The following is a 26,920-nucleotide window of genomic DNA, read 5'->3' on the forward strand; positions in this document are numbered from 1 at the left end:
AAGACTCTGTGCTCCGACCTGGAGGACGTTCAGAGGAGGGCAACCAAGCTTATCGCAAGCCTCAAGGACAAGCCGTACCCAGAACGCCTCACCTCGCTCGGTCTTCCCAGCTTGGAGCACAGAAGACTAAGGGGACATGATCGGCGCTTTCAAGTACGTCCACGGCGCCTACGAAGCTGACCGCCCCCAGCTGCACCTTCACGACGGCAGAGATACCCGCGGGAACAGCCTGAAACTCGCCAAGGGCCGCTGCAGACTGAACGTCAGAGCCGGCTACTTCTCCTACAGAGTCGTGTCAATATGGAACAGCCTGCCGGACAGCGTCGTTACTGCCCCCTCTATTAACGCCTTCAAGATCAGGCTCGACAAGCACTGGGCAACACGCAGAGAACGGTACGACCCCGAATGCTGTCAGTAGCTCCCCTTTTGGCATTTCTAGACTAACTGCTAGCCACGCATGCGACAAGTAAAGAAGCAACCCAACTAGGCCGAATAGTCAAGAAGCAACCCCCCAACCAGGCGTGGTGAACAGGCCGCAAGACCTTTTACACTGAACTTATCAAGTATCAACTTATCAAGTATATATTTTTTCCATAGCTTTATCTAGTCTCTTCTTGAACGCGTTCCTACTCAGACCATTAGTATACAAGTGATCGATAATCCTATCCCTCACAACAGGTTTCATTACCTTACAAACAACACTTGTCAGACTGACAGGGCGATAGTTACCGGGGTTACTCATGTAACCTTTTTTGAACAAAACTTTGCGTGGTCATGCAAGACTGACGATAAGTTTGAACTTGAGGTTTTGGTTTTATGCTATTACAGAATATTTAATACATTTTCACCTTACATTGATATGATAAACGGTAAAACTAGTATTATTGCCTAGTAAATAGTAAACGTGCTTCGCTGACCGTTCATCTGTCGTCAACATGAGACTTCGTATCTCATCTGCAATTCTGCATCCCGCCTCATTCGAAATATGAATGGGGCATGGGGCTGCCTGCTTAGTCATGAGACTCATGGCCCTATCGGAGACAGCACTGTCTGATGAGTGATGTCTGCGACTCCAGCCTTCCAGGAGTGTAACCCCGACCCCCGAGTGTTCATTGTTAAGGTAATGCCAGTAATTTGAGTGGTGTAGTGTGTAGACTGTAGGCCCGTACTCCGTAGGGACTAGGGACCACCGATAGCGATATTCATTTTCTCTCAATTAGTTCGCAGTCTGCCAACATCCGAAGCCAAACTTCTTATGGATTGACTTTTACTTTCTTCGTTATTTCAGTAACCGGTCATTTCACTTCAACTTTGACTGCCATCTTTTGGAGTGAGACCTTAGACAGCTCTTGTTATTTTCATATACCTAATGTGTAATATTTTGTATAAAAGTCTTCGTTCAATTGTGTGAAACATGTTATGCAATTGGCCATATAAGAGTTCGGTTATTCAACAGGTGCACAATTTACCATACTTTCAAGTTAGGCTACAATTACAAATACACTGTTTATAACATCCAGTCTCCATTGGTTGTTAGTGGTTGATTACTCATTTACTGAAAAGTTTCCCTGCTTGAATTTCCCTTAGGGCCTTAGCTAGGTAGTTAGGGCTTAGCTTATTATGTCAGTAAAATGTCATTGTTGTGGAGCCTCTTCCAGATGAACGCCCAGTATCAAAATTCTTCGTGAATGACATAGCTCTCAGTAAAGCTTTAGCTAACTTGTACTTTGGTAAAATTGGTATAAAGGGAATGCCAAAGAACATTAGTAGAGGACTTGTGATTATTAACATGGGAAAACATAACCCATCTGCACCATGCATACCTCAGCTCCTTTCCACAACAGAAAATGGGACTTGGAAGGTTAAATGCCATCTCCCACTCAATCAAGTAATGTCAACAGGTGTGATAGGTCCCTTTGGTAATGAGACCTCAGATGAGGATCTAACTCATGAGTTGCAACTGGCGGGATACTGTGATGCCTCAGCAGAAAGAATACACAAAGGTAGAGATAGGGTCCCAACATCAATGTTCAAAGTGATCTTTGCAACTAAATCTCTCCCTCCCTTTGTATACTTGGGCTACCAGCGTTTCAAAGTGGAAACATATGTCAGTAAGCCATGGCAATGTTTCAAATGCCAAAATTTTGGGCACAATGCTAGTGACTGCAGAGGTCCAGCCCGTTGTGTTGCTTGCGGAGGCCCTCACAGTGTTAGGGACTGCTCTTCCTCTAGAACTCAAGCACTGAGATGTTGCAACTGTGGAGGTGCACACAGCCAGCTACGGGGATGTTCCTGTATGAAATTTGAAGCACTGGTGGAAAAAACCCATTCAGTTGAAAAAAATTTCATACAGAGATGATGTAAAACATGTCAAAGAACACACTACCACAAACCCAACCCATAGCAAAACTAATAGGGCATCACAGAGTTTCCAACCCCACTTGGATGTCACACCTCAGACTAACCAACACAGAAGTTGGGGCATACAAATGAGACCAGAGAAAATTTCAGTTTCTACCCAAACAACCCACATAGACCTTTGTCCTCCAGAAAATTCTATCTCCAAATTGATACAACTCTTAACTAAATTTGTAAACCTCTGCCAAAACAGTGACAACTTGAATATTGCTGGTTGCCTTACTAGGATTGCAGAGGAAACCTTTGCTGCCCCTACGCAGACAACATTAACACAAAATCCAACAGTTCCAAAGACATCTAGCAGAACTATTAAAGACACAGCTAAAAATAAAATACCTCCCTCTACTTTCAATGACAAAAATACCTGTGTGGTAACGGATTCTCAATTGCAGACACCAGTAATCAACCTCAGTAATTCTATGGACAGACTACCCACAATAGACAGAAATAGAGCACAAGTAATAAATAGACCACACAAAATCTCTAGAATTCATAGCCCGGGACCACAGAAGAACCCAGTCCCACTGATGCCTACAGTTATTGAGGTACCTATTGAACCCTCCCCAATCATTGGCCGAGAAAGAAAAAATGAAAAACAATCCATCAACACCCCAAAAGGAAGAGGAGCAACCCCAAACCTAAATGAAAAATAGAGTAACAAAGAAGCAAGCACCCCCAACAAGAAACTGCAGCCACAGGAAACCTTAACTAAATGCCTTCCAATAAAGAAATAAGAATACCGTTATGCAATGAAACTGTCGAAGCTTAAGAAATAAACTTAGTAACCTGAAACTCCACATATACAGCACAAAACCTCACCTCATCTGCTTATATGAAACATGGTTATCAGCAGAATATGAACCTAATTTCATTAACTATACACCAATCTATAAGCATAGGGAAGGTGAAACAGTGTTTGGTGGCCTGGCAATTCTTATAAGAAGCGATATATCATATCTAGACCTTACTCTGCAGCCTTTCATATCAGCTTCTTTAGAGATACAGGGAGTAAAAATAATCCTGCAGAATAATCATCCAATCACAATCATTAACTTATACAACCCAAACAAAGCAATATCACTTCCTGAATATGAACATTATCTAAATCAAGTAGAACCATCCTCCCTAATTGTAGGAGATTTTAATGCTCATAGCCCTCAGTGGGAACCAGGACATGCCTACAATGTTTCAGGCAAAAACTTACACAACTTTTTAGTACAATACCCTGATTTTGCCTTGATAACCCCACCTGCACTACCTACATATTATGATGTCTGCCAAAATTCATTCTCTACACTGGACCTCACCATTATTACTTTTGATCTGCAGCCCATCTCCTCAGTCTCAACCTTAGCAGATCTCGGGAGCGATCACTACCCTATTCTAACTACAATAGGAGTGTAGCCAACACATGTTCAATACAGGAGATGACCTACCTGGAAGTTTGTAGAGGGCTCCTGGTCGCAGTGGCAAGCAGCTATCAACCAAGTTGGTACAACCCATCACCAGACCTTGAAGTAAGTGTCAATAATTTCAACCATAACATTATATCAACCAGCTCTACTGTCTTCTCACAAACCAGATCAGTAATCACCCCTAAATACAACAAAACTTGGTGGACCCCAGCATGCTCAGCAGCAGTTCAAGATAAGAAAATTGCCAAATAGCTTCTACTCTCACAATCCTCCAGGGAACACCTAATACAGTTCAAGAGATGCGAAGCAAAAGTAAAATTGGAGGTAAGGATGGCCAAGAGAACATCTTGGGAAAATTATTGTAACACCTTGACATCAGATACCCCAGTTAGTCTCCTGTGGAAACGCATCAGACGCCTGCACACTCCATTTCATCAGAGATCCCAGCCATTCCTAACCCATGATACCATGATTGCTGACCCAGACCCCAGTTATGAAGACAGATGCACTGGCCTCACACTACCAAACAGTTCTCAACTTGCCCCCACCAACTTCTCATCCAGAAGCAGTACTGCTCCCTCTAGCCATCTCCTTGAGCTCTGACAATGATGACTCCTTAAATCAGCCTTTTACACTACATGAACTGGAAAACTGTCTAATTAATCTAAAAAACTCATCTCCTGGACTAGATCACATTCAAAATAAACACCTATCAAATCTTACACTGGAGTATAAATTGTGGCTCCTTAACATTTTAATGAAAGCCTCTCCTCTAGCACAATCCCAACTGAGTGGAAAACTGCCCTCATAATCCCAATCCCAAAGCCCCACAAACCCCTAACACATGTATCCTCATATCGCCCCATCTCCCTGCTCTCATGTACAGGTAAACTGTTGGAATCGATGATGAATAAATGACTAGTCTTCTTTCTGGAACTCAACAAGATATTTCGACCAAGTCAGGGGGGATTCCGTGCTCGCGTGTCAGCTGTTGATCAGGTGGCTAGACTGACCTCTGCGATTCGAGATGCTCTGAACAGCAGGCAAGTTTTGGTGACCATCTTCTGCGACCTCACCAGTGCCTTTAACACAGCCTGGCATAATGGTATCTTGTACAAGCTGAGCAGATGTGGTGTTGGGGGAGCTATGTTGAGATGGCTGAGAATGTACCTCTCTGATAGACGCTTCCAAGTCTTCTTTGAGGGCGAGTTCTCATCAATGAGGAAAATATATTCGTGAGTTCCCCATGGAGCTATACTTTCCCCTACCCTCTTCCATGTTCTGATGCATGACATACCATCTGTCCCAGGAGTGAAATGCGCAGAATATGCTGATGATGTCACCTTCTTTGCCAGTGACTCTGACATTAGAGAGGCATCAGCCAGGCTTCAAACTCAACTGGATGCTTTCAGCAACTGGACTCGTCAGTGGGGACTTAAACTCAACATTGACAAAATTAAACGTATGTATTTCACTAACAAGAAGGTAGAACTGCCCTCTTTTGTATGTAGCAGTCACCCAATAGAAATTGTTTCACACTTTAGATATCTTAGTGTCACCTTGGACACTCCCAGATTACGTTGGAAGGATCAAGTAGAAGCTCTCAAAACATCATGTCTCCCTATTATTAACATGCTAAAATGTATTGCACACAAGGAATGGGGCGCAGATCGCAAGCTTCTGCTAAAACTATATAAAACTCTAGTCCTCAATCGACTAGACTATGCGGCCCCTTTCTATGCTTGTGGGACCAAAACACTGCTCTCAAAACTTGACACAATACAGAACCATTGCCTTAGAACTGCACTTGGGTGTAGGAAAACCACTCCAATTTGCTCACTTGAAGTTGAAGCCAACATCCCTCCATTATCAATCAACCGTAAACAGCTCCTGTGTCGATACTACCACAGACTCGCCACACTTCCAATGTGCTGCATACCCAATGATCCTTTCTGTGCGGAAAGAAATGACCCATGCCCTCCAACATCTCCTTCCCTATTACCATCTTTCACTGCTCTTGCACGAGCCACTTTTTCAGAACATAATTTGCCCCTCCCCACACCAATGAGATATCCTTTCCTTTCTCCACTCCCTCCCTGGTACAACATCCAACACAACATCCTAACAGCCTTTGCATCAACTCCTGTGTCAGACCTCTCATCTAACTCTGCTTCACAAATCTTCAAAGATCTTCTACAGACACGTTTTCATAACTTCACTGCAGCCTTCACTGATGGATCTCGAGTCACCAAACCTATGCCCTTCTCATCAGCAGCCATGGTTGTGCCCTCTAGAGGTGTACTCCTCAATTGGAAACTTGTCCTGAAGTCTCAGTTCTTGAGGCAGAGCTCTTTGCCATCCATGAGGCATTGGTGTGGGCACAACACAACTTCAGACATCAAGAAAAAATTGTCATTTTTACAGACTCCCTCAATTCACTGTTTCTAATTAAAGACAGGAAACCCCAAACATACACTTGCCTTGTTTTCCAGATCCAGAGCGGGCTGATGGCGCTGGTAACTTCACATGATGTCAAGCTCCAGTTTGTTCCGGGTCACCAGGGCATTGCTGGGAACGAAGCAGCTGACCACGCAGCATCGCAGGCTCACACCCTTTGGTATCATACAATTACTCCCAGGTCAAAGGAAGAAACGGTGAGAGATATCCATTTTGCTTTGCTAGAGTACTGGCAAAGAGAGTGGGTAAATGGTACTGAAGTTTCAGGAAAGGGCCTTTTCCTTCATCAAATCAAAGATAGAATAGGCAATTGGCCTTCGGCACTGAACCAAACAGGCTGGCAGAGACAGCACTGGCTAGGCTTAGGACGGGTCATGCTGGAGTGAAAGCACACTTAGCTAGGTTTAGAATGATTGATAACCCCATGTGTAACTGTGCCCAGCATAAAGAAACAATAGATCACTTGCTACTTCACTGCCATTTGCATGCTCAGGCCTGAACTAACCTTTCTAACACACTAACCTTGCTCAACATAGATCAATTTGTAAAAAATTTGCTTGGGGGAGGCCCTTTCCCACCTGAGACACAGGTGAAAATAATCAAAGCTACCATTGAATACCTGAAGGAAATTAATGCCCTGAAGCAAATGTAGTTTTAATGAATAGAATTTAGTATGTCCAACCTATCTTAATGTTGCTCATTTGTTCTATTCAACTTTTGCCTGTCACATCTAACAATTGCTAGTATACTAATTGCAAATAACACTCTGTGGAACTAACTTCATCTTCAATCTTCAACAAACGCACCACTCGGTGCATCCAGGAGTTTAAGTAGAGGTGCTCTGCGCAGATCTATTGAATGCTGTAATGACTGCCTATGTGAAGGGTGCCTCTATTTGCCTCCACCAGATAAGCAGTTTTTCCCTTGCCTCCTTCTGAGCCCTGCCCATAAGAGAGACATCTTGTTAGCTTATTTGCATCAAATACTATTTGCACTAGCCACATTTGGCTGAGAGAGGCTCCAGGTTGTGACACCCAGGCTGGACCCTCACATAGAGTCTGGTTTCTTGTATGTGGCACAAGGTAGGGCATCCTCTAGTTACTAACTTGGGTAATTTGGCCTAGCTACGGTATATTAATGGCATCTTCTGTTTAGTATGAACTAGTCACTAGCATCTCCTGATATTATTAAATGATGTTTTATTTTGAAACATGTTGTCCCTTGATCTACCCTCTGCAAAATATTTCCCTGAACATGATATTGACATATAACTCCCCAATTTTATGTGCTGTAGCTGATCAATTGACATAATGTTTATAATGCTTTAAAGTTTAAGGGGAGCGTCTACTCTAAAATTAAAAATTTCCACTTTTTCGGTTTTTATACTCATTTTAAAGCTGACATTCTGCCCTATCCAACGGTACCACTGCCATCTCTCTACGTTGATTTATGATTTCACGGCATTTCATGAAAGGGGGGCGGGTGGGGGAGTTCATTAAGTAATTAGATAGACTGGTGGGACTGCTGTAACAACTGAATCCCCCTGCAGACATGGAGCTACATGGACGGGTCTCCAAAGCTCCAGTAATCATCAAACAAGAAGAAGAACCACGAGTGTCACATTGTTGCAGTGCCATATTGATAACGTCAAACGAGGGACGGTTTTGACTTTTGAGAGTTTTTCGGTAATAACTTATAACCATGAAACGTTTCATAAACAAGTTTGGGCTCATTTAAAGCTCTTTGTGAGGGCTATCGAATGGCATCTCCAAAAAATTCCATGTGCTATTCGTAAAACGCCAGACGCAAATTAAAAGCGTCCCGAATTACCCCTGGGAATGGGGTACCTAATCCGGGACACTTGAAGTAAAATTTGATTTTAAAACATTTGAAGCATGTGGAGTGTAGTCATTGATTACTAACAGTAATCTGAACTCTGAAGTCCTCCTTTTCCTTTGTAGATGACGTAGATGTAGAAAAAAAATGATATTTCTGTGATTTTTGCCCATGTTTCCTTTCTTGATTATTGATATGATATTACCATATCCATACATTACCGTATTATTGATGTGATATTACCGTGTCCATGAACATGCCATTGAGAGCTTAAAACAACTTTGTTCACTCAGGTCCACTGCATCTGCAAGCTTCATATCTGCAGAAGATTTCGGGCTGGTGGGCTCATTTGTCACCACAAGTCTTAACCCCAACTATAAAAAAAATATCTGCTGCCAAATACTGATATACAGCATTTTTCTGTAGCTGTAAGCTTACAGGACAGCTTGTAATTTCACACCATTTTAATTGGTATTGAGTCAAGTGAATTCACTATAACAACTTTTCATTTTATGTTGCCCAGTGCACAATTCTATCTAAGACACCTCTACACAATTTTGTGATGACCAATGATGCATTAATTTATCATGACGTGAATTTTTTTTAACAAGGTAAATATAATCAACATTTTTTTTTTGTTAATTGATTTTTTGTTAACTGGAGGCTGGGGCCTTTGCTAGGTAATTGAAGTTCTACTGTAATACATTTTTAGGGGTGTCCCATGACCCATGTTACCCCGTCTTGCAGAAATGGCTGGATTGGCTGCCATTTTTTTTAATGAGATGTGCCAATTCTGTCAATCATGTTTTTAAGTCAACTCTTGTGTGCAACTTTTATGTAAGTAAAATTTTTTTATATGGCAAATATTTTTTTTGCTATAGACCTTAACAGAGGTACATTTCCAAAATCTCACTTTTCACACTTTTTTCAGGGATTTTTTACAGGTAGTGAATGTATGATTTCTTAACTTGCTTTATGCTACATGTTGAAAAATGTTGAACTTTATCATTTATGCCACTATTTTTAGTTTTGCAATATTTTATATTTATATATTTTTACGAAACGTCAGAGGACTGTCTCTCATTACCCCGCCCGTCCCTATTAGTGGTTTGATTATGATTTGTTAGTGGTTTGATTATGATTTGTTGGTGGTTTGATTATGATTTGTTAGTGGTTTGATTATGATTTGTTAGTGGTTTGATTATTATATACTGTATTTGATATACTGTGTTAAAAAGAAAGATTTAAATTTAATCATATCTGACCTTAAATTCAAGCAGAATTAAGCTTATTAACAATAATAATTTACACTTGAGATTTTTCCGGGCTGCAAATGAGGAAGCAGAATCCAAGTGTTGGTGCTTGGTATTCACTGCAAGCCTTTTAATTTTGCTAGAGTAAATATTCATGCATGAAGACCTGATACCAGACACTACAGTAGCTGTAAATGATGATCCAAATTTATCTGTGTTTACCCCCTTAAATCTATTTCATTTGTATTACATTGGCTAAAACTTGTATTATTTCTTCTTTTCATGACCATCCAGAACTACAAAAGTCTAGAACCTTGGTATTTGGCAAATTTGTTACCTGAATTTATTGTAAAATTCTAATGCAGTGGGTAAAACTGAAATTTTCCAACTAAGCTCATTTGCTCGTTTTAGTAGGTACATTTGTTTAAAGTTTTTTACTTGGTTGGGCTTCATTGTGGTACTAAAAATAACTCATCATTGCGGTGACATCATTTAAGGAAAAATGGCAAGCAAAGCCAGTAATGTTGTGTTACCAGGTATGATTGAACTTGAATCAATATATAAAAATAGCATCTAGTCCACTTGCTGTAATTTCATGTAGTGTGTATTTACATTAAGCTATAGGTACTTCTCATTTATATATTTACAATGTTTTATTTTTTCAAATAATTTTATATGTGATTATGGAAGCTCAATTATTATTAATACATAATGTGTCAAAGCCATTAAAATTACTAGTTTTTCTTTTTGAATGGATGACTAATAGGAAGTTTGTTAACTGATTGCTGTTTTAAAAAGCTTTGTTATCTTACTGTTGAAAAAAGGATAATTTTTTGTATGTATGTAAGTATGGCTATTTTAGATTCTTTGTTGCTAGGAATTGGCATGCATTGTGCAAATAATTTATATAGTTATTTAATTTATTATCTCCTGAGCCCATTGCTTACTCTTTGATCATTACTTCTCACCCAACTTGGATCATTTTCAATTTGATGTTGCTCATGATAAAAAATATGTTCTTCAAATTTGAAGCTCGTATGAATATAATGAACTTCATTTAAAATTTCTAGTATAAACCTATGTCTGATGAAATCTTTTAATTTTGCAGGCAGAGTTCATTCAAGAATATCAAAAGAGCTTCAAAGATTCAACAGCAACCCAGACTTCGGCATTACTCTAAGCCAGCGGCCTTCTGAGCTCCACATAATTGATGCTAGTAAATTTGTAATTGATTCTGGTTATGTCATTAAAATTTAATGTATAAGTACATTTTATTACATTTTAACATTTCTTCCCTATAGCATAAAATGTAATCTCTGAACCTACTGAATTTCAAAATATTTTTTGTGCTATTTCGAATTGGTAGTAATATATTATTCATTAAATTCTAGCTTAAGCCATACAGCATAATTATGCCTGCACCTAATTATTAAATTTTTCATTCTCTCCAGCTATTCACAGTCTGGAGGATTCACCATATGAAAAAGGAGTGTTTAGAGTCCTCATCATTTTGCACGCCAAGTAAGTGTACTGCACCAGGGCTATGCTGCTTGTACCATGGCATCTTGGCCGACTTCATCTTCTCATTGATCTTCATCACAACTAATAACACTGGAAGATTATTATTAATGTATTATTTCAAATTATGGAGCTGAACAAAATATTGATAAAGAAACGGTATGGAATTTTAGTGCACTTTTTAACAAATTTTGTTCCTATATATTAATCTTTTTGTTGTAGCCCATCTAATAGTTTTTTCTTGTGGTGGCATGCCATGGACACCTTGATCTCAAAGTCTAACTACTTAATTTGTCAATTAGTTGCATACTTGCAGGGAAAAGTTGTCATTGAATTGCCTCGCAGCTTACAGAAAACAAAATAAACTACGGTAATACAGTATTATGTGGGAAATCAAGAAAGACACAAAGTAAATGACCATCACGGCAAGACCATGACTTGCTATAATCAATAATGCAGGTTATGTAAAGGAAATTGTGCTCCTTAGTTCTGTTAATAAAATTCATTGCTACAAAATAACACTTGATTCCATAATCATTTTATGAATAAGTAATTTTTCTCTATTTATCTTTTTTTTTTCCTTCTTGCATAAATATTTCAATGTCGTGTTACTTGGAACCACCTTGTACTTACTCATTTCGATGGTTTATAAAATCATACTCAATGTCTTCCTGTTCTAGAATTCCATCTGCTACTGGTAGCAACTTCTAGTTGCTCTGTTCAAGTGCATAGCACCATATTTTCTATTCTATTCTCCAACTTCCCAAAGTCCAGCTCATAATCTTAGGACTATTTGCTGAATATATATGTGTATTTTTTACTTTTTCATTTATCATTTTGAGCCTTCTTAAATGAAGCTCATCACACCCATGTACGTATCACCATTATTTGAGCATGTGCGGATATAAATAATCTTGTTTCTATTAACTTCTCAAACCTCCCTAAGTTCATCACACCAGTTTACCATTAACTAAATTCTGAATATATGTGTGTATCCTCAACTTCTTTCAGTTACCCTTTCGAGCCTCCCCAAGTCAAGCTGGTCACGCCCATCTATCATCCTAACATTGACAGCGCTGGTCTCATCTGCCTGGATCTGTTAAAGTCTCCTCCGAGTGGTGAATTATATGACTTTATAATAGGACTGTTATGTCTTGTGTGTTTATAGTGATGAAGACTAATGTAGAATTTTGTGAACATACAAGATCGAATAAATTCTAACTCCATCACTGTATTTTGTGCTTTTTTATCACTTGATGCTTTATAATCTTTTCTTTATAATTGTCACTCTTAAAACAGTTTCAAATCTTGGCTTGCGCAATCATTTTGTCTCCGATATTTGAAAGTTGGTTATCATTTATTACTAATCACTACTATTTCCGAATGTTTCTCATTTATATTTTGTATTATACGCTGTTGCTCTAAATGTTTGACAGAATTTTATTCCCTCCAGGTACATGGCGGCCAATTCATAACATAGCAACTTTGGTGACATCACTTCGCCAGCTGCTGTTGGCCCCCAACCCTTCTGACCCTCTCATGCCTGAGATCGTAAGTTCCTTCTGACCCTCTCATGCCTGAGATCGTAAGTTCCTTCCTACCCTCTCATGCCTGAGATCGTAAGTTCCTTCGGACCCTCTCATGCCTGAGATCGTAAGTTCCTTCCTACCCTCTCATGCCTGAGATCGTAAGTTCCTTCGGACCCTCTCATGCCTGAGATCGTAAGTTCCTTCCGACCCTCTCATGCCTGAGATCGTAAGTTCCTTCCGACCCTCTCATGCCTGAGATCGTAAGTTCCTTCTGACCCTCTCATGCCTGAGATCGTAAGTTCCTTCCGACCCTCTCATGCCTGAGATCGTAAGCTCCTTCCGACCCTCTCATGCCTGAGGTCGCGAGTAGTGCTCCTTTCCTTCATTTATTTTCTTTGCATATTACACTTATCTCGATAAAATTATATTCATGGAGAAAAATTTTGTTCATTTAATACCGTCATCATTTCGGTTTAATGATTTATTTCTGAGAACTTCATGTTGTGAACCTATGAGTTTACCAAAAGAGATCAAAAATTTTCTCTGACTACGGGGCATCGGTTCCAGAATGAATTGCAATTTTAATGAAAAAATTTGGTTGACTTTCAATAACGCACAGAATCTTTACAGTTAATGAACTTTAAAATGTGAATTTTAAGAAATTACCTGTATGCCAGTTTAAAGTGCTCAACGTATACGAGATAATTTCAGTAGAGAAGTAAGACACATTTTTAGCATTACATGCTTTGATAATTCAAGCTTAGAAAATATTACTATCTTATAATGATTATACAGCAGGTTGTGTATTGTTATTGTTTAATTATGAAATTTTATTTTTCAGGCCAAAGAATGGATTTCCAACAAAAGCGCGTTTGAGGCAAAAGCCCGCGAATGGACCAGAAAGTACGCCTATGGCTCTCTATCTAATGGAAAAGAACAGAATTAAATAGTTAACTATTGTCTTTTATGCAACTCATAGTCACAATAACATCGGAAATCTCGTTCAAATCTATGTTAATTTGTCGACGTGTGTTGAACTCTATTTTGGCATACGAGGGCCTCTCATGTTGATCTCATTCACCTGGCATCACTGCCAGAAACGCTTCGCAAAATCAGCACCAGTAGTCACAAGGCAGGAGTAGAAGAGAGACTGGATGCTTACAAGAGTGTCCATGCGATCTGGGGCAGGGACGTAGCGCTGCCCTCCCAGCAGCCAGTGGACATGTGGACATAGTCAAAAATAAACTTCACCGCACGGGCATCAAGGTGCATTATTTCGGCTTGCGAGGTGAACCTGTTCCCACTAGAGCCGTCCATATTCAAATAAAAATCCCTCAGAAGAGGACGACGGGGACATAAAGCTCGAAGAATACTCTGCACTTCAACAGGTCTAGAGCCTTCAACAAGGATCATCCTATTCTACGAGGTTATCTACGTACTAAGACCAATTATCCAGTCACCTTAGATTCGTCTTTCATTATAGAAACTTCAATTAATTGTTAACTTCTTATAATCATGTAATCAAATGTATTTTTCATTCACTTATACGCGTAAGTTCAGATGCTTTTTTAATGTCATCGAGACATTTTAGTCAGTTTTAGTGCCAGGAAGATAGATGCAATCCAATTGTCTGTGAAATGATTTGTGCTGTTTAATTTTGATTCCAAATATTGCTATAGTGAATAATCTTGACCTAGAATTTTAGCCCTCAAATTTTGTCTTCCATTCTGTAAGGCTTGATCGAATCTTCTCTTGTATGAAGTCGTTTGTGTAATATTTTAACTGTTCATTCCAACATAGATTATATTTTTCATGGTACAACTTATGGCTCGTCTGTGATGGTTTTGTAAGTGATATATTGGTAGCCCAGAAATGTGGATAGTATGTTATCGTTAGCATTTTGGCCACATGTTGCACCATGTCAGGTGTTCACATTGTTTATCCGGTCATTTAAAACTTAGGTTGGTTAATTCGTAGTTGAAGCAACCATTAATTAGAAAGTTAACTTTTCCGAGAGGTTAAATCTTTACTCCATTCAAAACTGAAGACTTCCGCATTCGGCGGTGGTATTTGTGCTTATAATTGGTGAACAACTTCTTGACTTGAATGGCTGAAATCAGGATGTATTGGGTATGTAATTTTAAAACTGTATTAAATAAAATTGTGGTAAAGTGATGTTATCTGTTCTAAATTTGCCTTCTATTGATAGAGATAATAATGACTGATAAGTGGCTGATAGTCTAAAGTGACGAACGACTGACTCGTGAAATTTCCAGGAGGGAGGGGGCGATTCCTCAGATAGTAACGCAGCGTTCTGTTTATTTTCAAGTTCAAAATGCACAGAATATACGCTAACTATATTCATGAAATAATGAAATTGAGTATATTAATCACAACTCCTTCTACAGCAATACTTGGTAGCGCGAAAATCGCATTCTATGTATATAACCACTCGGCATTCTAAATTAACACTTGGCAGTTGCTAATAGTGCTTAACACATCAATTATTGCGTCAGGTCTCACAGGTTCAACTTTTGTAACTTTCAAAAGTAGACAATACTGAGAGTGCTTAGCCTTAGTGATAATAAAAAAGTGAATCAATCACTTGATGTAAATATCCTCTGCTTAACATACACAACACAAACTAATAGCACTCTCTTATTCTGTTTAACATGAGAACGGCACGAGCCATGGTTGAACTATACGAGGTTGACCCACGAGGATTTCCGTCTTTCAGTTCAGCTTTCTTGCTACGTCCCGCAGATCGAGAACCGTAAACAAAGCCGTCATTCCCAATTTCCCATGACGGATTGGTTGACTGGTTTGAACGCATTTCGGTAATTGGTTAATGCCTGTGACGTCACTGAGATCAGTGACGTCAGAGGCGAAGAACAAATTACATCCTCAAAACTGGGCTTCTTATAAACTTTTTATAGTACTATAGCTCGAAGATGTCCAGCTCGCTCACGTAAGTTGGGGACGTAACCGTACTTGTCTAGACGATGATACCGTAGAATGCGTAGATTAACAGCGCTTATATAGGTACGTACAAAACAGTAAATCATAACAAGAATCACAAAAAAATAAAGTCCTTTGACAAAATAATAATAAAACCTAAAGTCAATAAATCCTGGATTAAATCACAATCTACTAAGAAAAATATAAAAATAAATCTAAACATGGCCGGGGCTAGAACGAAGAGTGACGCTTAGCAGACGATTTTAACCCGACGCTATTGTTAAATATTATCACATTAAAAGGAGGTTTCTTGTTTCCGTCACGGAATAAAAATTTTTTCAAGCATTTCTTAATCAGAAAAAAAATTGAATCCTTTGAGTTAAATTAGAAGCAAAACACTTCTTCCAAAGAAAAAAAAAATAGTTTACAAAACTTGTGTTCTGCCCCACTCTAATGCACCCTAGTGAACACTGATGCACACTAGTGAAAACTCATGCACACAACCTGACACAAGTGAACACCAGCATAGTGGCAAACCAGTGATTTTTTTTAGAATCAGCTCATTTTTAATTTCCTCATTTACTCCAGATTTTAACAGATTTCTTATGTATGATAATTCTGGTCTCCAAGATACTTTACTGGTCTACTTATTCTTATAGGACTCAAAAATGAACTTGAGGAAGAGTCTAAAAAACTCTCTGCTTTGCCACTATGAACACCAGTTCACCTGCGCCCTCCTGACGTAGGCCAGGGGCTCTTTAAGCAGGTCACGGGGGGTGAGGGAGGCTGGTTGCAGCTGCAGGTGGCGGTAGAGCGCATTGTGCATGCGCGTGTCCAGCGTCCCCCCGCGCAGCAGCGCGTATCTCTCCGCCTCAACACATAGTGGCAAAGCAGACTTGGCAGAGAGTTTTTTAAACTCTCCCTCAAATTTGTTTTTGAGTCCTATAAGTAATTAAGTAGACCAGTAAAGTATCATGGCTTCCAGCATTATCATACATAAGAAACTGGTTCAAATCTCGAGTAAATGAGGAAATTAAAAATGGAAATAAAAAATGAACTGATTCTAAAAAATCTCTGGTTTGCCACTATGCCTCAACACACGCCTTCGTCAGGAGGGGGTAGGCCTATATTGCTATTGCGGTCTGGAGGGCGAGGAAAGGAGGGTTACTGGAGGTGAGTAGCCGGCGTTAGGTATTGGGGAGGGATGATGGCAGGAGGAGAACGGGTTGTGGCTGACAGGGGCTATACGGGGGGGGGGGGGGGGGGGGGGGGCAATTGCCTAATACCTGTTGTCTTCTCCTGTTATCCCAACACCTTGTTGTCTTGTTCTGTTATCCTAATACCTGTTGTCTTGTGCTGTTATCCTAATGCCTTGTTGTCTTGTCATGTTATCCTCATGCCCTGTTGTCTTGTCCTGTTATCCCAATGCCTTGCTGTCTTATATCATTAGTCTGCTTATATCGCAAGTTCACAAGGAATTTAAAAGCAAAGAAAAGGCCAAGAAAATTCACCATATCGATATTGAAAACGTTTCAGAGTCCAGCTCCATCATCAGTTCGACTAAACTAAAAATGAATAAAATCACTTTAAGAGCCAAAATTCAAAGACAGACATTAAACCTAAACAAGACCTAACATTATATCGAAATAAACAGGACTAGTTATGAACAACTTAGTCCTAGGGGTACAACAAGAATATAAAATCCTAGCGATTTACTATTTCCAGATTATATGAGCTAAACGCATTATTGAGACATGGTTTTCGTTTGAAGATATGTAGAGACTCCAAAATTCTCAAATCCGAGCAGCCAGAAGTGGAACCGAGTATCCTGAAATCACTCTCAGATACAGCCACGTCGCACTGTTCAGCATGGAGGTGCACGGAAGAATGAGGAGGCTTGGCGAGACTGCGAGAGGCAAGTTAGAACGATAGCTCCTGCCACGGTGTTCAGAAACCCGGATGTAGAAGTTAAGCGACATCATTCCAACGTACGTAGATGCGCAGCGTGCACAACAGTACTCATAGACCAGGTTTGATCGCATCCGAGCAGGAATAACGTCCTTATACCTGAAGAAAGAACCAATTTTGAAATTATTTACCAGTAAAACATGCACATTTATATTTGGGAAATATTTCAAACACAGCATTTTTAATTCTTTGGACATAGTTTCAGACGCACTACCAAAATAGGGCAATGTGCAATAAATAATTTTCTTACTATCGCATTCAGTCACAGTTTCAGAAAATTTGTTAGATAAGAAGCGTTTGATTTTACTATACACAAGGCATGATGGAAAACCATTAAGCTGAAATATATTACGAATGAAATCGAATTCCAAATGCATATCATGGAAAGTAGAACACACCCTATATCCACGGTGTATCAAAGTTTGGAGACTATTCAATTTGAAACGAAATGAGCAGAAGCTAAAGAAGCTTAAACCCAAGCCGGTAAATGTCGGTTTTTGATATACGGAAGTCTGAAAACGACCGCCGGATTTCGTGATTTTGCAATCGAGAAACGACAAGCAATTGTTGGATTCTAATTCCATAGTGAATTTGATTGAAGGATGTTTGAGGTTTAGATAATCAAAAAAGAGGCGCGCATGAGAGGGATGCTTGAAGATCAGAAATGTATCATCATTCATCAATATACTTATTATAAAATTGACAGCATAATTATATGCTGTCTTGTCCTGTTATCCTAATACCCTGTTGTCTTGTCCTGTTATCCTAATGCCTTCTTGTCTTGTCCTGTTATCCTAATGCCCTGTTGTTTTGTCCAGTTATCCCAACGCCTTGTTGTCTTGTCCTGTTATCCCAATACCTGTTGTCTTGTCCTGTTAACCTAATGCCATGTTGTCTTGTCAAAAAAAGGGAGTAAGCATCAATAGGCCAGATCTTCCCTTCATGAGAAAGGTTAGGTGCGATTGACAGTTCTTCCTTACCAGAAAACGGAAACATTCTTATTTGAGCCGACACTTAGGCACACACTTTGCTCTGTCTGACCTTCTATTGCTTGAATATCATTACCTTTGTTGTTGTCATCACTAATTTCCCCATCTAAATCACTTTCACCATTCAATTCATCACACTCTGAACCATCGGTCCTCTCTGGTGAGAACGTGTCATCTGATGGGATCATCACTGTCGGAAGAAAGTTCATCATGTTTCGCTCCCTTAGAATCACCATAAATACTAGACGTTTCCATCATGAATGGTCTGAAAATACATGAGAGTGAATTGTAAAACAGGGAAATTAGGTAAAATAAATTTATCAGCAAATTGTCGCATGACCCATATGTGGGTCGTGCCGCAGTGACATGATAAATCTCGCAATCAGCTGCGAAACGACCCACATGTGGGTCATGAATTTTATTGCGCTAACATGTAGGGTAAACGCGGTATATTCCGACACATTAAGGACGCATCGAGAAATGAAAAACTATAAAAAAACTGTATGCGTTACGTAAGTTCTGTTGCCTTCACATGACTCTCAAAACACTTCACTACGCGTCAGCAACATCTTTGGATCTCAATATTTTCCCACTAGATGGCCAAGACCTAGTGTTTTTGCAGTATTTCGACACGCAAATGTATGACGTCACCATTTCAACCATCAATGAACGCATGGAACTAAAACAAAGCTTAATATAAAGGAAAAGCTGGAGAGGTGACTAAACAAAACTGAAAGTATTAAATAAAATTATCTTGCATCCACATTACTTCAGGAAATAGAACTGTGAAAAATTATGCCTGTGCAAAGAATAGGGATTTTTAATAAAAAATGTGGGATTTTTTTTCATGCATTGTTAAGATTGTAAGGTTATGAAAGATAGTCAGGTATTTTGTACACAATACAATGCTGTCCAATACTTTGATAACTTTCCACCAACACCAAATCAGCACAACAGCCATTACGTAAGACTGCTTGACATCTGGGTGATTCTCACTCTTTTCTGGTATAAGTCAATCATATGCCAGTGATGTTATGAAAACCACACCACACTGATGGTATGTATAGGTACCACAATACAACACCACATTGAAGGTATATACCACCAATATACCCCACACTGATGGTGTGCATACTACATTACACTGATGGTGTGCACACCACACCACACTGATGGTATGCATAACACACCTCTCTGATGGTATGCATACCACACCACACTGATGGTATCCATACCACACCACAGTGATGGTATGTATACTGCACCACACTGATGGTATGTTAAACTCGCTGCACCACCACTGAGGTTATGCATATCATGCTAATGATATGCATACCACACGCATTTGTTAGGAGTTGACACACATTTCCTTATGGGTTAATGCCCTTGAATATCCCTCAAATTATGGAATGAAACATCATGAAGTAATTAGATATTATGACAAAACTTTAACTTAATCAAAGACTTTTCGTGCTCAACTTTTTAATTTGAATTTAGGTTTGGACAAGGCAAGGGAATCAGTGTGGTGTGAGATACCACTTCAAAAGAAGGATAAGCTTTTAGTTGGAACAGTTTATAGATCACCTAACAGTGACATTGCAAACAATGCAGCCGTGAACGAACTTTTATCTAGAGTAGCAGTCGGCAGGTCCCATGTTTTGATTGGTGGGGACTTCAATTATCCAGATATTGACTGGTTGGAGGGCTTGTCGCCCAGGGATGGTGGCCACCCTGCATCTAAGTTTATGGAGGCTGTTAGGGACTCGTTTTTAGTCCAACATATTAAGAAACCAACCCACCATAGAGCTGAACAGATGCCGCATGTGTTGGATTTGATTTTTACTAGTGAGGAAGCGATGATAGGAGACGTTAGACATCAGGCACCACTGGGCAAGAGTCATCATCAGTCCCTGCTGTTTGAGGTTAAATGTTACACAGATCAGAAGAAGAGCATTGTTAAGCGTTGGAATTTTGCAAGGGGAGACTATGAGGCGCTTCGGAGGGCGTTTGGAATTAAAAACCTGGAACACAGGATTAAGGACATGAATGTATGTGGGGCATGGAGTGCAGTGAAGAGTGGGGTCTTGGAGGCTATGGAGCAGTGCATACCCAAGTTGGGGACTGGTCATGCAAAGAAAAGTGCCTTGGATTCAAGACAGCGTAGCAGCAAAAATCAAGAGAAAGAAACAGGCATACAGTAAATACATGGAAACACGTGATGGAAAGGACTATTTACTTTACACAAGGGCTCGGAATCAGGCCAAAAAGGCATGTAGAAACGCAGTAAGGGACCACGAGAAAAAAGTGGCAGCGGATGCTAAGAAGAACCCGAAATGTTTTTTTGCCTACACGAGGTCTAAGATGAAAACAAAGGATAGTGTTGCCGACCTTTGTGATGAGGGTCGTAAGGTTTCATCTGATGATGAGAAAGCAAATGTTCTTAATAGATTTTTTAGCAGTGTGTTTACTACCGAGGACTTATCAAGCATACCTTCTTGTGAGGCAGGGCATTTTGATTCTTATCTTACTGATGTGGAGATCGACAGAGCAGATGTGGCCAGGAGACTAGAAGCCCTTAATCCAAATAAGTCACCGGGACCGGATGGACTTTATCCTCGAGTTTTGAGGGAGTTGGCTCGGGAACTTTCGGCTCCGTTATCAATGATTTTTGAAAAGTCACTACAAGAGGGAGTTATTCCAGATGATTGGAGGGATGCTCAGGTCACACCCTTGTTTAAGAAAGGAGATAAAGCAAATCCTGGTAATTATAGGCCAGTCAGTCTCACTAGTATAGATGCGGGACCTTGTCTACAGTGTAGACGAGCTTCCCACCTTTATTAGAGCTGATCAAAGGATCAGCAGTCAGTATGGACCAAGAAACGAGTACCAGGCACAACAGAATCGGCAACAGGCTGTGGAAGCCTAACATCTGATGCCGAGATTGCTATGCTATGCTATGCTATGCTTTAATATCTTCAACATTAGATGGTGAATGAAAATATAAGTCACTTTTGTCCTCACCGTTCACAATAAACATTCGCATGCTCAATGTATGCAACAACATAAAATTAATATTTTTAATCAAATTTCTAACAATTTTTATGAAACGCAGCCCATGTGTTTGTAGTCATTTGTCCATCTCAACCAGAGAGTGCAACTTTTACATGTATTATATTGTCTTGATATCATCCTTTTGTCAGACTAAAATTCTTATAGGCATGCCCCTGACTAAAGAGAGCAGTGCAAGATAAAAGCAATTGCATAATCAGTTGTTCCCTTCATCTCATTTACTTTTGTGTTGCAACCAAAGTAATGTGATGAAAACTAAAGAACATTTCAATTTACTGTATTTACATCGGCATCAAGTGATCTGTTTAAGTTGCTACAGAGGCAATTTCGATTATTAAACACAAAGAGTTGTCTTTATAATAATCAGAATCATAATATTCTAATGACTAGTTAGTTTAGCTATCAAACACAAGGGTATCAAATTTTTAAACTGGCGTAAGTTGTAAACGGAGCACAGCAGCTCACGTCTCAGCTGTAACCATTGCATGGGCCATTAAAATGATTGAATCAAACATATCTTTGACTGAATCAAAATCCATGAGCTATTATATTAATATATTATTGAGCTCAATTTTATAAGCTCTGAAGTAAAATTTTTACATTATTTCATGTGGGTCTGTGATAGACATACCTACCAGTGTTACTCGTTTCAGCTTCTCAAAATATTAAAAATTTCTTGTATTCTCCTCTAAGGATAAATTTTCTTTTTCTGAGGTGTGTAAACATATGATTTACAATTAAATAGACTATTAATGATTTATCTCTTTTCAGGTACTGGTAATAATATTGCAGTTCCCTTTGTTATCAGTTATCCGAGACTTTATTTAACATGCGAGGTAAACTCTTATGCCAAGGAGCTGAAGCAAAAATCTACGAAGGGGAATGGCTGGGAAAAAATGCACTCGTCAAGCACAGGTTGGTCTTATTCCTATTTCAAATTCTCTGAAGCCTTATTCATGTGTGTTGGACAGAGCTTCACTCTGATAATAATTGATAATCGCATCAAATTGTACTTGAAATCTGCTTTTAGATAATGAAGATAGGGTAATATGACTTACCTTGATATATTATCTCATTCTTACATTTCTCTACAATGCATTAAACTCCCTCATACCCTCTATGATATTGTATTGTTACTAACCTCAACTATACTGAATGGGAAAACTCCTTAGTATTTATACATGCTCTCCCAGCAATGGATTACAGTTGAAGTTATATATTCAGTATGTTTCCCATAGATTCTCCAAAACGTACCGTCTTGCTGAACTGGATTCCCACATCACCAAAGAAAGACTGAAGAATGAAGCGCGAGCGTTGACACGGTGTCGCATGGTGGGCATCCGGACTCCTATCGTGTATGATGTTGACTTCATCACTTCAGAGTTGATCATGGAACGAGTTGAGAACTCGATCACTGTCAGGAATCTTATGTATAAATACGCAGAAGACGATATATGCTTTGATGATGAGGCCGTGCCGATGGCAAGTCAAGTAAAAAATCTTGCAACTAAAATAGGTTCTGTTTTGAGTAAATTACACAAAAACAACATAATACATGGCGACCTCACAACATCTAACATGCTTGTCGTTGAACCATACGATTCGTCTGAAATTATTCTAATCGACTTTGGCATGAGTTCGATGGTGGAAAAGGCTGAGGACAAAGCTGTAGATTTGTATGTTCTTGAAAGAGCCATATTAAGTGCCCATCCCAAGAGTGAGGGATTTGTTTCGATTCTACTTGAAGCATATGAGAAGAGTGGAGGGCGCGCTGCTGCCGACACGATTACTAAGCTCAACGAAGTGAGGCTTCGTGGCAGAAAGAAATTATGCTTTGGGTAGATGTTATTTCTTGGTAGGTTCACAGCATTCCGTTGTGCAAGTGTATTAGTCATGACTAGGCTGTTGTATTTGTTAAATAAATCAAGCGCGGGAATAATGCGGTGTCGAATAAATACTGCTGTGTCCGATACCGATAATTTGTGTAAAACAATGAATTTGGTATTTTGCACACGTTTCTTTTAGTTGATGACAGATTTAAGAAAGTTTCAAGGGCATTTAATTTTATTCAAGTTCATTGATACATAATTTTGAATAAGATTTGAATTTTTGTATGTGATTTGTGTTTATACTTTGCCTTCATGGTTATATACCAACAACAACGATCAACAAAAGTTGTTTTAATGTCATTTTTCGTGGTATGTGACTAGTTTATGTTGAAAATTAAAACGTAGGTATGTCCTGTAAGCAGTAGTCTTCTAAAAATGAGCATTGCATTCTAATGCGTTACTGTTTGAGGACTCAAAGCAGCGTTTTAACAAGATTTAAAGTGCAGGATAATTCATTCTGGAACGTACTAGCAATCGAACGGGCAGGACTAAATTTCAGCGAGTTGAAATATCAATTATTTATTATCGGTAAAAGGAATTCGATTCATTTCTTTTTAGCAGTGTAGTGGTAAATTAGCAGCCAGAACTAATATATCCAAGGCTTGATATTTATGTGTGATAAAACAGAAATTTCTTCTAAGAATCGCCTTTCAATGTTCCATATTTTAGCATAACTTGTCAAGCTAAATGTGGAACGAGGTATTGACTTGTAAAATTAGTCAAATGAAATAAATTTATAGCTATGTGTTTAAACAAAATAATGAAAAAATATTCCGAATGTATTTTGGTTATTATAAAAATGCTTAAAATATATGTATAATATTACACTGTAATTAAATGGTAAGACTATCGTGTCGTGAAATCGACATGAGGCAAACGGATAACAAGTGTTTTCTTATTAAAAATTTTCAACTGTATACATTTCATTCAATCTATTAAATTTGCAGTAAATTGGCATGAAGTTCGGCCAGTAAATTTGTTCACTTTATTCAACTCGATGCTGCCATTATTCTGCACAGGTTACTAAAAATTGCTTCGCGTCACCGGAATAAGGTTAGCGACAAGCGGCCTATGTTCTTAATCAATCTTGGTAGAAGAATGGACGAGTCAAGCATCGAATTATTCGCGTAGACGAAGATGATCTGCGATTGTTGAATTTGAAACAAGCACGTACAGTCGTACTCTCTTCCTTGTGGAATCCACGAGTGAGAACACATATAATTTCACGCTCATTAGACACCATTTATGTCCGCCCATAAATACTATTTATAACGCGTCAGAAACTTTTATCATATAAATTTTTCCAGTACTACATTTTTATTTGACTATAATTGACATTAAACTCGAATTGGTTACAGCAGCTGGTGTGAGATTGGCCCTCAAGTGTAATATTTGTCCAATGCTAAAAAAGTTTAGTTGAGTTGTAATGTAATCATGTTATGAGTTATCGACCAAGTTCATGCATTACTCGATAGGTAGGACCACTGGCTATCACCTCTCACCATATGACCACACTAGCTGCAGCACAACAAAAATTTGTCTAACTTTGGGCCAATGTTATATTTTTGGGCCAATATACCCAAGCTAACGGTACGAGAATGAGAGCAGCGTTCACACAGCGACAATCACAATGTATGAGTTCAGGCATCAGTGGGGTTAAAGTAATCAGAAAAAATATGCAGATGCACGAAACGTACGTTATAGCTTTGAAAATACGTAGTATCGTCAGCTCTGCAATTTTTAATTCGTGAGAACAGTGTTCATGTTAAACTTCTGTTCTGAAATCTGTTAAACGTCAAACTGGTAACAATAAACTGGTGGCACACTATCTTGTGGCTGCTTTTCGGATTACTCAAATGTTAGCCATTCAAACCTGTTTCAATGTAATAAACGCACAAGTCTTCACAGCTTACTTTTTGCACAATTACTAGATGATAATATTCCAAAGCAAAATAAGATAATGTAGAGATAGTAATAGAGAAGTAAGATAATGTAGGGAAAAAGTTAGATAATATATAGGAGCTTGACACGCTATGGCGATAAAAAAATTTCATTTTTGCCAACTGTGAATTGTTTTTATACCAAAGTCTTGAAATAAATCTCTTCTCTGAACTATCAAGGACTGCTATTTGCTTTGCTTAAAGTCATCGCTCGAATATTAACAAATTTTAAAGTATCATTAGACGCTCTATCACTACACGAATATTACGGACTTCAACACATCTCGGACACTTTTACGGCCGGACTCGCTGCCGGTCACCAAGTTTCAGTGAGCCTAAAATATCTCCCAAACTAATGAACGCAGCTGGTGGAAACTTTGCACGCATGTTCAATACTCAACAGGACCTAACAGTGATGTTTAGGTCGCGATCGTTTTTCTATTTCGCCGTCGTTTTCGAGTTATATATACGGTCTGAAGTTCGCACCGTACATATTTGAGCGAAACTTTTAATATGCATTCCTAACACCTAACAGTGAGGCATAAGTCGTGAAAATTCTTTCGATTTCGCCTTCGTTTGCGAGTTATACGGCTACCCGGAGAAACGACCGGCGTTAATGCGACCGATTGTCAAATTTGTTGTGAGTCTAGAGCAGCCCTGAAGCAGCCCCTAGACGCTCGATATCAAAGCGCAAAATTTTGATTTGCTCAATAATATTGTGTGTATAGGAGCCATATCAAGCGACTGCACAGTGCACAATATGTTGAGTAATCGCTTCCCCAGACACGCAACCAGATTGCGCAAACAGTTCCTGCCAGACTGCAGTGAAGTCAACATGTTGATCGAAACTGAATCTCGTTGTGTCATAATTATGAAGCCGAAAGTTGTAGAATATTAAAGAGAAGACTCACAGATAGAAATAGTCCAAGCACTGGTTAAATGACAAGGAGAATTTCAAAAGTCACTAAATAGTAAATGAACAGAAAGTGGTTTTCAATCAGTACCTTGTATTGCTCCCCTTTTGCAAACGATCAGCATTATATTTGATTTAAAATTCTATCAGCTTGGAGACTACCATAACATTAACCGTATAAATCGTGAAAGAATGCGAACTCGACAATTTCTTCACGAATTAAGAATCACTGTGAGGTGGTTACGAATACACATTCAAAGTTATATTCAAATATATACGCCGTAGGATAGAAGATATATTAGGCTCACTTCGAATTTCGGCCCGTGTTGCCGAATGACTGGCAAACGAAGGCCAAATCGAAAAAAATGATCACGACCTAAACATCACCGTTAGGGCCTTATGAACACGTATGGCCGAACTCACGTTTTGAATACACGAGTGTGGCCGTATAAAGGCCCTTTTCCATGAGACTTATTGGTCTCAGGCCAGTCTCATTCCTTCCGAATCAGTCCCGTAGTGGAAAAGGGCCTTCAGTGTCCGAGCAGCGTGCTGCGTTCAGTAGTTTGGGAGATATAGAATCACTGAATCTTGGAGATGGGCCGCGTGTTCAGCTGTAAATGTGCCCGAGAGGTGGCCAATGGCCATGCTCATGGCTCTGAAGGCGTCCACATCCAAAAAGGTAAGGTGCCTCCTAAATAATCGCCTAATATTCGTTGTGAGGAAAGGAATGACGAAACGGAAATATTAGTGGCATATTGTTTGGTTGTA

At 39.2% G+C, this 26,920-nt stretch overlaps 2 protein-coding genes across 2 annotated transcripts; both read left to right on the top strand.

Annotated features, from left to right (window-relative positions):
* The first annotated feature begins 986 nt into the window (after positions 1–986).
* LOC125179535 lies at positions 987–7,584 on the top strand. The gene is made up of 2 exons (XM_047885578.1): positions 987–1,120; positions 6,326–7,584. The coding sequence occupies exons 1-2, from the start codon at positions 1,061–1,063 to the stop codon at positions 6,674–6,676; spliced, it is 411 nt and encodes a 136-aa protein (XP_047741534.1). The 5' UTR covers positions 987–1,060; the 3' UTR covers positions 6,677–7,584.
* Positions 7,585–9,450: 1,866 nt separating this feature from the next.
* On the top strand, positions 9,451–23,724 carry LOC108679211 (EKC/KEOPS complex subunit Tp53rk). The gene is made up of 8 exons (XM_018167811.2): positions 9,451–9,915; positions 10,488–10,595; positions 10,831–10,900; positions 11,909–12,015; positions 12,351–12,448; positions 13,268–13,369; positions 22,195–22,325; positions 22,649–23,724. The coding sequence occupies exons 1-8, from the start codon at positions 9,882–9,884 to the stop codon at positions 23,250–23,252; spliced, it is 1,254 nt and encodes a 417-aa protein (XP_018023300.1). The 5' UTR covers positions 9,451–9,881; the 3' UTR covers positions 23,253–23,724.
* The last annotated feature ends 3,196 nt before the right edge of the window (positions 23,725–26,920 follow it).

The sequence above is a fragment of the Hyalella azteca genome, unplaced genomic scaffold (genome assembly GCF_000764305.2).
Source record: "Hyalella azteca isolate HAZT.00-mixed unplaced genomic scaffold, Hazt_2.0.2 contig2464, whole genome shotgun sequence".
NCBI classification, from domain to species: domain Eukaryota; kingdom Metazoa; phylum Arthropoda; class Malacostraca; order Amphipoda; family Hyalellidae; genus Hyalella; species Hyalella azteca.

Coding starts and splice junctions, on each gene's coding strand:
- LOC108679211 (XM_018167811.2), top strand. CDS start 9,882: ATGGCAAGCAAAGCCAGTAATGTTGTGTTACCAG. Junction 10,901..11,908: donor CTCATCATTTTGCACGCCAA/GTAAGTGTACTG, acceptor AACTTCTTTCAG/TTACCCTTTCGAGCCTCCCC. Junction 22,326..22,648: donor AATGCACTCGTCAAGCACAG/GTTGGTCTTATT, acceptor TGTTTCCCATAG/ATTCTCCAAAACGTACCGTC.
- LOC125179535 (XM_047885578.1), top strand. CDS start 1,061: ATGTCTGCGACTCCAGCCTTCCAGGAGTGTAACCCCGACCCCCGAGTG. Junction 1,121..6,325: donor CCCGAGTGTTCATTGTTAAG/GTAATGCCAGTA, acceptor CTTGTTTTCCAG/ATCCAGAGCGGGCTGATGGC.